The 14,153-nt window shown below is 39.0% G+C and overlaps 1 protein-coding gene across 16 annotated transcripts in view; it reads left to right on the top strand.

Moving 5' to 3' along the window:
- Window positions 1-14,153, top strand: part of ncam1a (neural cell adhesion molecule 1a) — a 254,030-nt gene that overhangs the window by 170,764 nt on the left and 69,113 nt on the right. For all 16 annotated transcript variants that reach the window (XM_005458469.4, XM_025910752.1, XM_005458468.4 and 13 more), the window contains exons 2-4: window positions 8,616-8,690; window positions 11,072-11,293; window positions 11,928-12,071. In XM_005458469.4, the coding sequence (XP_005458526.1) occupies window positions 8,616-8,690; window positions 11,072-11,293; window positions 11,928-12,071 (441 nt within the window). The remainder of the gene's footprint in view (window positions 1-8,615; window positions 8,691-11,071; window positions 11,294-11,927; window positions 12,072-14,153) is intronic.

Here is a 14,153-nt window from a genome sequence, read left to right as displayed (position 1 = left end):
TATCCACCTGTCATCCAGCTCACTGTGAGTCACAGACTGCTGTGTACTGCTGTCATTTACGGTCACGCTACTTTCTCCTTTCCTCCTCTCAGTCTGCCACACACACGCACACACAGACACACACATGTATCTAAGTGACTCCAAACTGCTGTCACTTTGCCATTAGCTTCCTCCATGCTACGTTAGCTCTCCCAGTAGCAACCCACTGCTGATGATGCATGGTTGTTTCCTATCCAGCCTTTCGATTGGACCAATACTTGATTGCACAAGTCTAATATTTGGGTGCCTAACCATTACAGAGCTCTATTAATGCTGATCCAAGTTTGGTCTGTATGCACATATAGGTTTCTGTAAATATTCATGGCTCTTTTGGGGGGCATTGTCATCTTTGGTCAACCTGTATAAGTTTCTCTTCACCCGGTGAGGCGGATGTGCTATGAATTTTGATGTTGCCCTTCGGCATCCTGAGAGATTGACTCCAGATGAAAGAAACCTCTATAGCAAAATGTCTACACTCAATAAATACATATTTAATCACTGCTGTCAGAAGATGATCAGTTTCCTTTGTCGATTTTTGAAATCTTACTCTCCTACTCGTATGCCAGCATAAAGCTGAAATTCCAACTTTGTTCACACAATATTTATTAAAGTAGTGGGGCACAATGCCAAGCAACTGCTGAGCAGTCTTGCTCCTCAGTGAATGACCCCTTTCAGTGTTTTAAATGACCATATCTCCTTTCCTTAGGAACCACCCAAGAACTCTTTAGACAAACTTTTTACACATTTTTACTCCCACTGCGGTCAAGGCCAGCTACTCCGTGGTGTAACGCATACCGCGGCCTATAGCGTTGATACAGAACTGTCGATGTTTGCCTTGTGTTTTGTAATCTTTAGCCATTTCCCCTTTTATTACCACAGTCGGCTTTACATGTAATCTCTTCACAGCCAGACTTCTAGCCGTAGCCGTTTTCCCTTCGGCTGCCCTCTCCAGCCTTTCAGCCTCTTGCACAGCATTCTCCTCACGATTTGTAATTAGGTGCTGTCAAAATGAGAAGGCTTAAATTAGTCAGATCAAAGAAGGACATACTGGCCTCTGTTTAATATCCAAATATTTACGAGGGAAGAAGAGCCTTTATTGGAAATATATCACGGTGTTGTGTATTTTAAGGAGGACAGATTAGACTACACATTTTTCATCAGCACTTGAGGGCAAATATAAAGTTGGAAGTTGGAAGTAGCCTTTGCTCACACCATAGTTTGCCCCAAACTTTAGTGCAAAAACAATCTGAAACGTGTGAATTCTGCAGCACACGTTTGTGCTCTTCCACAATTACTTTTCTCCACTTAAAATGCACTTGGAAGGCACCTCAAGTGCTGAAGGGTTGGAGGGGATGCTGGTAACAACCATAATCCTGACAAAGCTGATGCGGTGAATGACTGAAAGATGTGAGGAGAAGGAGCTTAGAAGGTAACACGTCTATGTCAATTTGATTAAGGCCTGACACCCACACGCAGCACATGGAAACGGCTGCTTAGTATTTCGTGCAGTGCCTCAAAGTGCAGCAGGTTAATGATAAGTGGTTGAGACACTTTGGAATGTGCGTCTGTAAGGCTAATTTATCTGCTACTGAAAAACAAATTAGAAGCGTAATGTTCAAAGTTAGCTGAGGTAGGAAAATAGCTTTAAAAACTGTTATGTATATTCATTGTTTACTTGCAAAACTCGTTTCCTTTTCAAGTTCCAATAAGTGTTTAGAATTACTTCTGGGTTATGTTTCACCAGCACAATTACTAATAGTAAGTTTAAGCTATAGCCTCAAACGTCAACAAATCAAAACACCAAAAGAGGGACTATATTTTATCAGAATACAAGAGACAACATGTACAACATCTGGCTAGAAGACCTACATATACATTGAATTAGTTTCATTTTACTAAAATGTAAAAGTATTTACGTACGGTAAACGCCAAGCTGATTGGAGTCTTGCAATAGAAGTGCAGCTCACTTAGGCTTTCTTTCAATCAGTATACACTGCAGGAAAGATCAGAGAGGTTGTGTTTTTCAGGGCAAGGAAAGGACAAAAACAAAACGACATTGATGGAAACTAATAACAGGCCGCAACCCCCTTTGTGTAGACATCTTGTAAAGGTTATCAGGGTGAAAAACTGCTAGAAGTAGTGTGAGTTGTTTTTGTGGATTGACTGGCAAGTCAGAGAAAGTCAGAGAAGTTTAGTGAAAAAGTTTTAGAGTATTTGAGGAACTGAAACTGAGAAGTAATTGTGGGAATGATGACTTAGATGGATTTCTGGAAAGAATCTAGGTTTTGACAATTCCTGCTAGAACTCTTGCTCGAATTTTGTAGAGAAGTTTCCTAGAGTTTGCAAAGGGGTTCAAAAGGGAGCTTAAGTGTGGGTTTGTGAGGTGTATAGAAATTTTATTCTCTCACCTTTCCTTTCCTTTTGGTAACAACAACCAGCTGATCCAATCAGATTTAGGCTGAGTGTAAACAAGTAAGTAAAAAAGATAAATTTGTTTGGTTGGTTGTTTTAGAAATATTAAAAAACTAAATTATAATCATATTAATCTCTGACAAAATAGTGACTTAAATAATTAAACTCGCTATATAAATAATATAGCTATACTGTAATATAGCAAATATAATCTTCCTCCAGTGTATCAAGAAGGATGCTGCAAAATGTCTTTTGCAAATCGCAGTTTGAAAAGCAACCAGAAATCCTTATGCCTTAGTTTAATAGGGCATATCCAATAACAGTTTTAAAATAGAGTTTGAAACTTCCCTGTCTTCTTTCTCTTTCAAATGGATAAAAAAAGTGTCCCAAAATATTCATATAAAATGATGGAGCACTAATTTGTGATCAGAATTGCCTCGTAATATCTCAAGAATTCAGCTATTTCCTCCTCCATACAGCCAGATGGGAATTAAGGATTAACCTGTCTAACCAATTTAGTATTAAATTAAGGAATACAAAATCTCAGAGAAATGTGTTTCCAGTTGGAAAGCTTTGAGAGGGTAACATTATGTGGTTGGCGTGTGCTTGGAATCTTCATGGCTGACATTTTGACATTCTTCCAGCCACAGGAAGAACAGAGAAATGTAAATCTTGGACACACATGACGACATTTTCATCTGTTCTTGTACGTCCCCAGACGACGGCTTTTCAAGCATATGTGCTATTGATGTGTAGCCCTACACAGCACTGTCTGCTCCATAGTGTGTGCTTACTCCGACATGACTTGCATGTTAAGCACCAACAGCTGACTGTTGTAGCCTCCTTGTAATGGAGCCAGTCACCACAGGCTGCCAGGCTCCAATTAGGCATGCAAACCTCCTGATCCAAGACGGGACAGAAGCTGCTTCAAACTTCAGGTTTTTCCCAGCCAACCTGACAACTTCTTATTTGTTCTCTTTTCAAATTTGCACGTCCTAAAATGAAGTAATGACAGCAATGTGGCCGTGTATAGATACTTGTGCTGTTACATAATTTGGCATTAAGGAACTGTGTGGTTTAGATGCTGAAAGAATGTTTACCAGCAGCAGGCTGTAAACTCCATAATCCTCTTGCTAGAGAACAGTCAGCACTGCCATTTTAGTTTTGGTCATTGTTACTAAAGCCTCACAGGCATATTTGCTTCAAAGTATGGACAGCTTAGCAGTAGATTAATACACTATTACTAATCTCGCCTCTGAGCTTACCATAAGTAGCTTTAAATGGGCTCTTCCATCTAACTTCTTTTCTTACTTTGTCAAATTAATAGCATAAGTGGTCAGCACGGTTGGCAAGCTGTTCATGCATGAATGGGCATTTGTCTATGTGTGGAAGTGTATGTCGCTAAAGAAAAGGTGTCTAAATACTGTAACCCTCATGTGTGGTCCATGACAAGGGAGCAACCTGGAACATGAACACTGAGGTTTGAGTATGGAAGCTGCCATGTGTGGCTAAACAGTTGGATACAGCAGCATAGAAAGGCTATGCTAAAGAGAGATGAGGTCATTTTATTTATGCAAAGAGGTCGAGGCTGAGCTGCTATGCTGTGGGTGAGGTAAAGTGAGATATTCACCACCTGTGCACAAACTGTAAAATTCTAACGCATTACAAATATTTGAAACAGCAATTTGGCCATCGGTGCTTAAATAAATGTTGTATTTTTGTTGTTATTTTCCTGTTTGTGCGAGAGAAACAAAGAAATCTAACATATAAAAAAGTTACTCAAGTCTTTTGACTCGCTGTAAACTAAAATACAGCCGTTGCAATCAATACATAGAATCTGATTTGTTAATAGGACAATCACAGTTGTAATAGAAATACATGACACGAATCAGAAACGGATAAAAACATTTACCTGGTGTTTCTACAGCACTTAAGTGAGCTAGTTCAGTTAGTAGCACATGTTCAGGATGACTGGCCTAACAAATCTTTAGCAACAGACTTCAGTAAACTATTAATATTGGACTGAAGTAGATGAGCTTTAAACTATTGCTCAGATTCTCCACAATGAGAAAGGTCCAGCCTAGCCATACATCTGTAACTAAAAGCTAAAAAGCAGCTTTTATAAACTTGTCCATCTGGACAACTTAAAGTGTTAAGACTTTTGGAAAACATCCTAATTTTTGTGACTTAAGGCTGACTGAAGTTAAGTCCCTAACTTCTCTGGTCTGCTCATTAGCTACAACATGCTTCTCTAAAAAGAGACATGATGCTTAATTTAGATCCGAGATAAAAATTGTTGCTAGAATAGAAGACATGTGCATACTGCAGTGCATGTGACTGCAACTGTGAAAATTATACAGCATCTTTCTGCCATCAGTGTTTCTCTGAAGTTTAAATTTACGTTCATTTATAGAATTTTTTTCCACCCAGCTTACCTTCAGCATACTTTTATCTCTGTGAAAATATGCAGTTGCAGTGACAGTAAATTCTGTTTATTAAAAAGCAAGGTGATGTGGTTATTGTGCATGTGCGTTAGGAGTCGAAGGAAGACTAAAGGGAGACTCTTCAGAGTAGACGGAGAGGTTTATGAGTCTTTAGAGGACTGGAAGTGAGGGACGGGCTTAGAGGATGGGTATTAGATTGGTGTCATGAGAGAGCATGTTAGGGCAAAGATAGCTTCATCCTTTATCTAAGCTCTCTCCTCACAATACCAAGCACTTCTTTCTTTCCTTGCTTTTAATCTACAACACATCACTTTTGTTTTTATGCTGTATGCTGTATTTTTAGCTGTGAGATGCGTAAGGCAGATTTCTTTGTTTTTTACATGATGTAATGCTATCTTGTGCCACTAAATTATGCCTAAAATATCTGATTGTTCCCTTTTTCTATTGTACCCATAAATGTAATGGAAGCTAATATTGGATTATTTTAACATTAAAAATCTCTCTTTATGTTTTTTATGAAGAATATCTTTTATGTTTTTACAGTCTAAGGGCATCTGGATGATATCATTAGATGTACACTAAGTGCAAATTGCACATGCAGTTAAAATTCCCAGGAGCATTTAATTTGAGCCCAAATTGCAGCAATCAGATACTTTTGAGTGTTCTGGGTGTGCTTTGCATTTGTCTCACCCCAGCATTGATTTAGCATTAAGTTACTTGTGTAATCTTTTGATCCTTGCAAAACGGTTTAATCTAGGAACCGCATTCAACTGCAGGATAAAAATCCCTATCTGAAAACTCATTGCACCTTTCAAAAACAGGATATTTAAAAAAAGCAGCTCTTCGAAATCACACCTTTTTTATTTTTGTTTGTTTAAATAACATATTTCAGTTCTTTCACAGTTAGTTTTGTATACTATAGATCACACCTGGAGTCATCTCCCTCACTTGAATTTCTTTACCAGTAGATTCGTGACTGAAGCAGGGCTGCGCTGCTTTTTATTACTCTGAACAGAAGCTTAACATTACCCATCTGGCACCGGGGTAATCAAGTTTTGATTTCGATTCTGATTTGATTGATTCTCAGAGCTGGCTCTCATGGAATATTCAGCTTCTGCCTTATATTTTGATGCTGTTGAGATGAATATGAATAATCTTAGGTATGAATTGCTACAAAGAGAAATAATTCACTTTGTAGTTAGTTTGTCAGCAGCTTTATGTATGTGTCTTTGACAACAATAGTGGGCCTGGGGAGATTCTTTACAATACTGCAAATGACAAGTGAGACAAATGATCAGTAAATCTTTGTGCTGTTGTGTGCAGCACAGAGTGTTTGGTGTATACTTACTGGTACCCACCTTTGAAAGTGCAACTTCCTCTCAGTCGATCTCATGTCATAACTCACATTTGTGCAGTGATTAAACCCGATGGCTTACCTTTACTAAATCTTTATTTTTAACTTCCATGATCCGCTCTCATCAAAGACACAGTCGCACTCGACACTTGCTTGACACTTTCAGCCACCACTTCATCCTAGAGATACTGCACAAGTGCCCATTTAGACACATAGACTGAGAAAGTGGATCTGGGAATAGCTATCTTTCCCACACCGCCTGAACTCCTTTTTGTTGTCTTTAGTGTTGCAGATATGATCAGTTGGTTCTGGGCCAGTGGTTTTAGTCTTAGGAGGCATGGGTATAGCATGGTATCTGGGATCGTACTAGATGAGAGAAGGAAATAGATATGTTGTTGTCTTTGTATCTACCTCCAGCCTCTAAAAGCAAACATACTGTGGGGTAGTGGTTTTCCGTGCCTCTACAGCCGGCGTGCTGGCTTGGAACAAAGGCTGGTTCATTCATGTGGCAGATGCAGTGTTTTACTGCAAATCAATATTTGTGTGACTTCTTGACCAAGGCATAAAGGGAATATTATTCACACTTTGAACACATGTATGAAATCAATATTTATGACTGTCCTTGACCATGATGATTACAGCATTTGTTTCCGGTTCAATTTAAGAACCAGTGTTTACATTTTCTTGACAAGTAGCATAGTTATGCCAGTACCTATCTACCTATCTCATCTACAGCATTGCCTAAATGCATCGAGTTTCTGCCATGTGATTGGCTGATTTGCGAACAGGTGTACCTAATAATTTAGCTGTTGTTATTCGTGGCTTTGCTCTGCTCATGTGGACCATGCATTTCACAGTGTCTTACAATGTGTGTAAATATAATGAAAGGACATTTTGGACCCTTAACAGCATTCCTGAAATGTTTTTGTCAAACATAAAAAAAGAAGAAGAAAATACGGTTGGCCAAAACACCGAGCACCATATTGGTTTCAAAATGCTTCTAAACACAAAAGCACATTGTGTATCTGGATGCGGTATTCACTCTGCTCACTCCAGCATTATGGCTGAGGTAAAGCTTCACACCATAATGATGATGCCTTTACACATAAAATGTGTGTAGGAGAAAAAGAGCAACAAAGGTCTTTGATGCGACATTATCTTCTTAGTCATGCAGGTTTCTCTGCAGTGGCGAAACTGTAGCATTACGAAACAATGCCACATTGTGCTGTGATGATAGTTGGCTACCTGTCTATGAATGGCAAGTCCTCGCAAACCATTCCCATGAATCTCCTGGTGAGAATTGAGCTGAGACTGACTCACTCATTTGTGTGAAGTGGCGACATGCTGGAGGCTCCGCGGGACTTCTCTGTCAAGCTCCGATCACGATTCTGTGGTATTTCTACTTCACAGGCTTTGCTTCAGTCCTGTGCCACATATCATTGAAGATAGGACTCATATATTAAACCGTGTCACACTGAAAAGTCATCAGATCCCTTGTAGTACAGTGGAGCACTGGCGAGTTGGGATTAGCTGATCAAGCCTTTGAAAATCTATTCAAATTTGTTAGGGTGCACGCAAGCGTTTCTCTCTTCTCTTTTTAAATCTCATCTCTGTCATTGTAGCTTTAGCTGATGCTGAGAGAAGATGTGCATTAGAGCCTTTATGGTATTATGTATTCTTAAGCGTCTGTAAACAGAAGTCGGGATGCAAGAATGCTCCGGAGTGGCTTAGTCAGGTCGTTTTTATAAGGTGAGCAAACAAATGTTAAGTCGGTGTCTCGCCTAACTTAGTTAGGATTTGTCCTTCTTTAAGAGTTCAGTTTGTCTTTCACTCTGCTACTTTTTCTTTTATGCTGCCTTCAGCTGCCAGCTTTGTGCTTTGAGTGTCAAGTGTCAGAGAGGAAATCAGATACACAATTCACTAACAACAAAACTGGAAGTGTTGGTAGCAAAAGGTACAGTTTTGCTTCCTAGGAGTAAATCGCAAACTATAAATAAGGGAAGGCAAATTCCAGAACCAACGTGTCCTGGCTCAGCAGTGCAGGTCTCAGTTCACAACATGGTGCAAAATAAATAAATACGCCACAAAAGACGCATATTATTTCTTCTTAACTGTGAGTTCCTTGGCTTTGTGGGTGCAACTTTAAACTCAAACACATTTGCACATTGAGATGTTGCACTCTAGTGAGCGTAGAAATTACATCCCAGAGTTTCAAAGTGTTTGCCTGAACATGGTTGTTCCTTTGAGCAGGCATGGCCATTTCACTTTGAGTCTTGCCTTATTGTGTCTCAGCCCCGTGTCACCGTTCCTTTCGACTGAACCAGAGACTAATTTATATTTTGTCCTGTCTTTTTTTCTTCACCCAGCTGCCATTCAGGTGCAAATTACTCCACCACAAGGGGAGATCAGCGTAGGAGATTCCAAATTTTTCATCTGCGAAGGTAAGAGTGATCTTTCTACATCCCTCATTTAACACAGCTTGATGCAAATGTCACCTCATCTAGCAATATTGGCAGTATTTATTGAGGTAATTTGATGAAAGTAATACAAGTTAGGTTAAATAATGAGATTGGTGTACTGGTGGAGAAAAAAAAAAGAAAAAGATCACAAGGATAAATTGACAAGTTTATTCTGTGGAGGTGGTGGGATGATGAGATCCGAGTCATGTAAGAAATAAGGCATAGAGGAGGTGGGAGAGAGGTGCGGTATGAAAAGATAATGAGATAGAGGTCTTACATTCTCTCTGTGCATTTGTCAGCTTGTCTGTGATTCAGATGTTACTTACAAAAGACAGATCTGCAGTCCGCCATTATAGAACATCTTCTTACATTTAAATAATGTCCTAATTTTCTGAGTAGAGATTATTCATTCATTTGGTCTTATTAACCCAGGTTACTTCTACACTACAAAACAAAGCTGATGGGGACTGAATTAACAGCATGCCCATAGCCCTTACGAGGGGTCGTCCAGTATGAAAAGTTTCAAAGCATCTCTCTTGTTATCCCGTGAGCACAGGTTGATGTGAGTTACGATCATGCTGGATAATGAATGCATTGCATTTTCTTGAATTTGAAATAGAAACTTCAAAACACTCTACAGCTACCTTCATAGGACTTATGATTCAATAGTTTATTGAACCACCTGTAGCTGGACTAGCTTGAAATAATCATTTTCTACAATACTTTGTCTCTCGACAGTTGTTCTGAGGTGTTTGTGCTGATAAGCTGTATTTGCTTTTTGCCAACGGTGGTGCTATGTATTACGCCAAAGCATCTCCACTTCTCAGTTCTCCAAAGAACACTTCCAGACCTCCCATACTTGTACTGTCATGAACTTTAATATTTCACATGTTGGCTGAGACCTGCAGAATCCGAGATGCAGTTTCTAAGCATTGTACGGTCTGACCTTGGGGTGAATTTGCTGAGATGTCCGCTCCTGGGAATATCGTGGCAATGTGTTAACTCACTGCTGAATGCTCCAGAGCAGCAAAGTGACAAAACGTCTCCTTTTATAGAGGTGCTCACACTTGCACATATCCAAGTCAACAAGTCCATTTGATTTTCAGCACCTGGAAGCTACATACCCTCTTAATTCCTATGGAAGCAGTAGTTTTGGACTTTGTGTTTTTTCACAGGAATTACAAAGTACAGTCAAAATTTTCTTTTGCATATTACTCTAAGGAATACTACATGCAATCGGTTTTGTTTTTTCTTTTTGATTTTTTAGGTTTTGTTTCTGTGATCTGGGCAAAATTTCCCTTTAAAAGTAATTATATTGAAAAAAATAACCACTTCTCTCCCACTAATGAGCTGTTGTTTCACTGCTTTTAGCAGAATGTTTCTGTAAAAATGAAGTCCTAAAAGCAAAGATGGACGTCTATGTGTGGAATATGAAGCCTTGACATTAAGTACTAAGTGATTTCATTATTTGTTCTATGAAGAAATTTTTGCATTAGTTTGAACTCGAATTCCTCCGTTTGAAAAGGGTGTCAAAATACATTTAGAGCTCTTTGTGCTCCTCGAGAGAAGAGATAGTATTAATAATTTTCCGGGAAACAAAAAACTGCCTCTGCTTGTACTACTGTTTATAAAAAGATGAATAATGTTGAAACGTTGTTTGATATTTCTTTTAGTCAAATTTTCCTCCTACTGAATAATCCTACTGAGGAAACAGAAATAATTCATATCTCCCTTTTTATGTTTTGCTGCGTCTGTTTAGTAACATACACTGGTTGAAAACAGATTGTGATTTCACAATAATGTTTCCAAACCATCTTCAAACCAAGAATTCTTAATTTCACTTTTGATATATTCTGTTCAAATTACGATTCATTTTTAACAATTTTTATTCACATTTTCTCATGAGAGCAAAGTCTTGCTCAAACCTTAATCAGCTCCACATATGCATTCATCAGGGAAATAAGGAACTACAACTACTTTATTCCAACATGAACAGATGTGAACAATATGAATGCCAGCGATGACAGTTCTTCCCCTCGACTGCTGTCAGTGACGCAGGTCATCACACAGTGCAGTGATCGTTGCAGTAAATTAAGTTTAAATTTAAATTAAGATGCATACGCTAGCTTTGTAATGTGATGTAACAGGCCCATGGCAGTCTCTACAAGTTCATGCTCAGTCATATCTTTTCTTGCAAAGCAGGAGGCATATCTAAGCTAATGCAAAACATCAAAAGCACCAAACAAGATAACAGATTTCAGTTGCAATCCTGTAGGTTCTGACTATTATTTACAGGCCACTTGTGAAATTCTTAAAAAAAAAGTTTTGCTTTTCTATCTCATTATTTACTTTGTTATTTTCAGTGGTAGGAGATGCTAAAGACATAGACTGGTACGCTCCCAGCGGTGAGAAGATCCTTCCCAGCGGTGAGAAGATCCTTCCCAACAGGGCAGTGAGCCGCATTGATGAAGCCACGTCGACTCTCACCATATACCACGCCACCGTGGACAGTGCTGGCATCTACAAGTGTGTGGCAAAGGATGGAGACAAGGAAGCCCAGGCCACTGTCCAAGTAAAGATCTTCCGTAAGTGTGACCTGGTTTTGCAGTCTTTACAGACGTTACCAGTGAAGAGTGTTATTTTTTCACATGTTGCTAGTCAACATTACTGCATAAACTGTAGTAACTCAGCCACTATGCTCTCTTTGAGTAATGCATTTCTAAGAGAGAGAGACAGTGTTTATATTATTAAAAGTAACCTGATTTCAAGCTCCATACTGTAATTCTCAGTCTAGCTTGGCAAGCTGGACTTTGGTGCAAACCCTGAGTGTATCCACTGTATGAAACCAGCCGTTTAAGCACCCGTCCCTTTAAGCCAGCTTTCTTCCGACTGGCTGCCCCTCTCATAAACAGGAGATTTAAACAGCAGGTGTGAGGGGTTGCTGTTCTCCCAGCCAGGGCTGTGTGACTGAAATGACCATAGTAAGAACTGAACTATAACATACTGGAAACTGAGCGTTTAGATCGCTCTGAAGTTTTTGGCTCATGGGGATTTTTTCACATATACTGACCTAATTATTGGAAACTTTGGTATGTGTAATATAAACACCAAAGTGAACCACTGAAATTCAAAATGTGTGAGTTTTCACCTTTACAAATGTCAGTCTCTGTGTTAATACATATATCTATATAAATGTGTAATATGTACATTTCCCCACAGAAAAGATCACCTTCGAGAGTGCTCCCAACCCGCAGGAGTTCATCGAGGGTGATGATGCTGACATAGTCTGTGATGTTGTCAGTTCACCACCACCCACTATTATTTGGAAGCACAAGGGCTCCAAGATCCAACCTGCCAAAGATGGTGAGTCAGTTCAAAAAAAAAAGAAGAAGAAAAAGAGGAAAAAAAAACACCCCACTGCTTAGCTGCTTTCTCACCTCCAACCTGCCTTTCCATTCCATCTTCTTAACTCTGTGAGCAGCCACCTTACCTCCCTGCCAGTGCTGTTTGCCAGTTCATGCTTTCCAATCAATTTGCCACACTATTCCTCATCTCCCTCTCCTGCTGCCCATCATCTATGAACAAAGCCAACCGTTTTCCATGGGAAAGTAGTTTTAGACCTCATAGATGATGCGTGAACATGAAAATTGTATTTTTGGGCCTAGCAAGAGGTGGTTATTGTCACTAGAAAATGTGTCTGAGGGCACACCGGAGTTTAATTTCGCCAAATAAAGGAAAACTATAGTTGGGAAAAAAAATCTGAAAAACTCAGCATGTTTTTTTTAAGGAAGGAAAGTGTAATCTAAGAAAGCTTCTGCTGTCACTAACAACAATAACAACAAAAAAACTGTAATAATACCTACCCAGATTTGCTAGTTTAGAATCAGATTATTTTGTTACTTTGCAAATCTTAATCATAGCATCTGTTTTGGCAATGATGAAGTGAAGTTCAGCCGCAAAAGCAAAAGTTGCCTCAGTCTGCCCATTATTGCTGCTCATGTGCAAAAACAGTTTGCAAACCACCTCAATCACAGTTCCTCCATCTCATGTTCTGACTTCAGGTCATACCTGACGTCTTTCATGCCTGCTCATTCACGGTGATGAGATCTTACTATTGCTCCTCATGTCTCAATCTGATCTTGTACGGAGTGCAGATTTAAGGACCCACACCCAGGATGCATGAGGCAGATCTCAAACAGAAAGCGAGCTTTAATCAGTTTTGATTTCATATGAATTCCAACAGATAATGAAAGACAATTTAAAAGAAAAATGATGGAATCCAAAGAAAGCCAGATTATGAATCCAAAGAAGAAAATGGACAGCACTAGAGGAGAAAAAGAAGCATAAAAACACAGACAATGCAACAAAGAGAAGGAAAGGGCTCTTTATACACTGCACACTGATTGTGGATCACACACACGGCAGAGGAAGGAAATGCAGATGAAAGTTATGCAGAAAAATCAAACAAACAGAGGCTCAAAACCGAATTGAAACACCAGAGAAAATTAACTGTTAAAGTAAAGCAGGAAACAACCCTAGTAATCACAGAGAAAAGACAACTAATAGTAAACACATTACAGAGGAACAGTGGGGAGGCAAGAACAACAATAATAATAATCATAAACCCACAAGAATAGAAAAACTGGAAGCAGGAAATCCTGAAACGCATAAAAAAAGACCAAAAACAAAAAAAGCTCAGCCATCAGGATAGTCTTATCTTTATAAATATACACATACATACATTTTAACAACATTTTTTACCTCTAACTCTTTCTTAATAAAGGAATTTCGTGTTTAGGGAGTTAAAGGTGTTTGATGTACACAATTGGGTCTTGTTCTCACTGCGCACGGGTGATCAGAGATGTAGCTTTGATGTAATTGTTACACGTTGTGGAACATCTATTTTATCCATATGCCACATTAGTATATCAAAAAAACACTGCCTTTATGCTTAAAAAGTGGAATGAGTTCAAGTTTTACTTTGATACCATGGTTGTCTGTAATGAGTCATGTCACGCAAAAAGGGGAAAAAACACTCAAAACTCTACAAAAACTTTTAAAATTCTTCTTGTATCCCTTTATTCGTTGTTTGTCCTGTGTTTTGAACCATTTCTGCTTTGCCAGTAAGCACACAAACCAAGGTGTTTAGCTCAGCTGTGGAGGAAACTGTGAGTGTGTACATACCGAACATATAAAACTGTAAGTGTTGCTGAAGGGATGGGAGAACATTTTGCCAGAAAGTCTAGGCCAAAAAATCTAATCTAATGTAGCTGCTGTGAATCCAAGCTGTCTTCTGTGTAAGATGAAATTATGAGCTTTTCAGCATTTGGTCCCTTCTGGCCAAAAATATGAGGAGGGCCTAAATTCATGTACAATATTTGGTAATCATTTAATCTGGCAATAGCTTCTTTCTTGGGAGGAGCATTGACCAAATTGGTCCAAAAC

This window comes from Oreochromis niloticus, linkage group LG10 (assembly GCF_001858045.2).
Source record: "Oreochromis niloticus isolate F11D_XX linkage group LG10, O_niloticus_UMD_NMBU, whole genome shotgun sequence".
NCBI classification, from domain to species: Eukaryota; Metazoa; Chordata; class Actinopteri; order Cichliformes; family Cichlidae; genus Oreochromis; species Oreochromis niloticus.
Note: the sequence above shows the minus strand (reverse complement) of the source record. Positions and strands in the feature narration are given on the sequence as shown.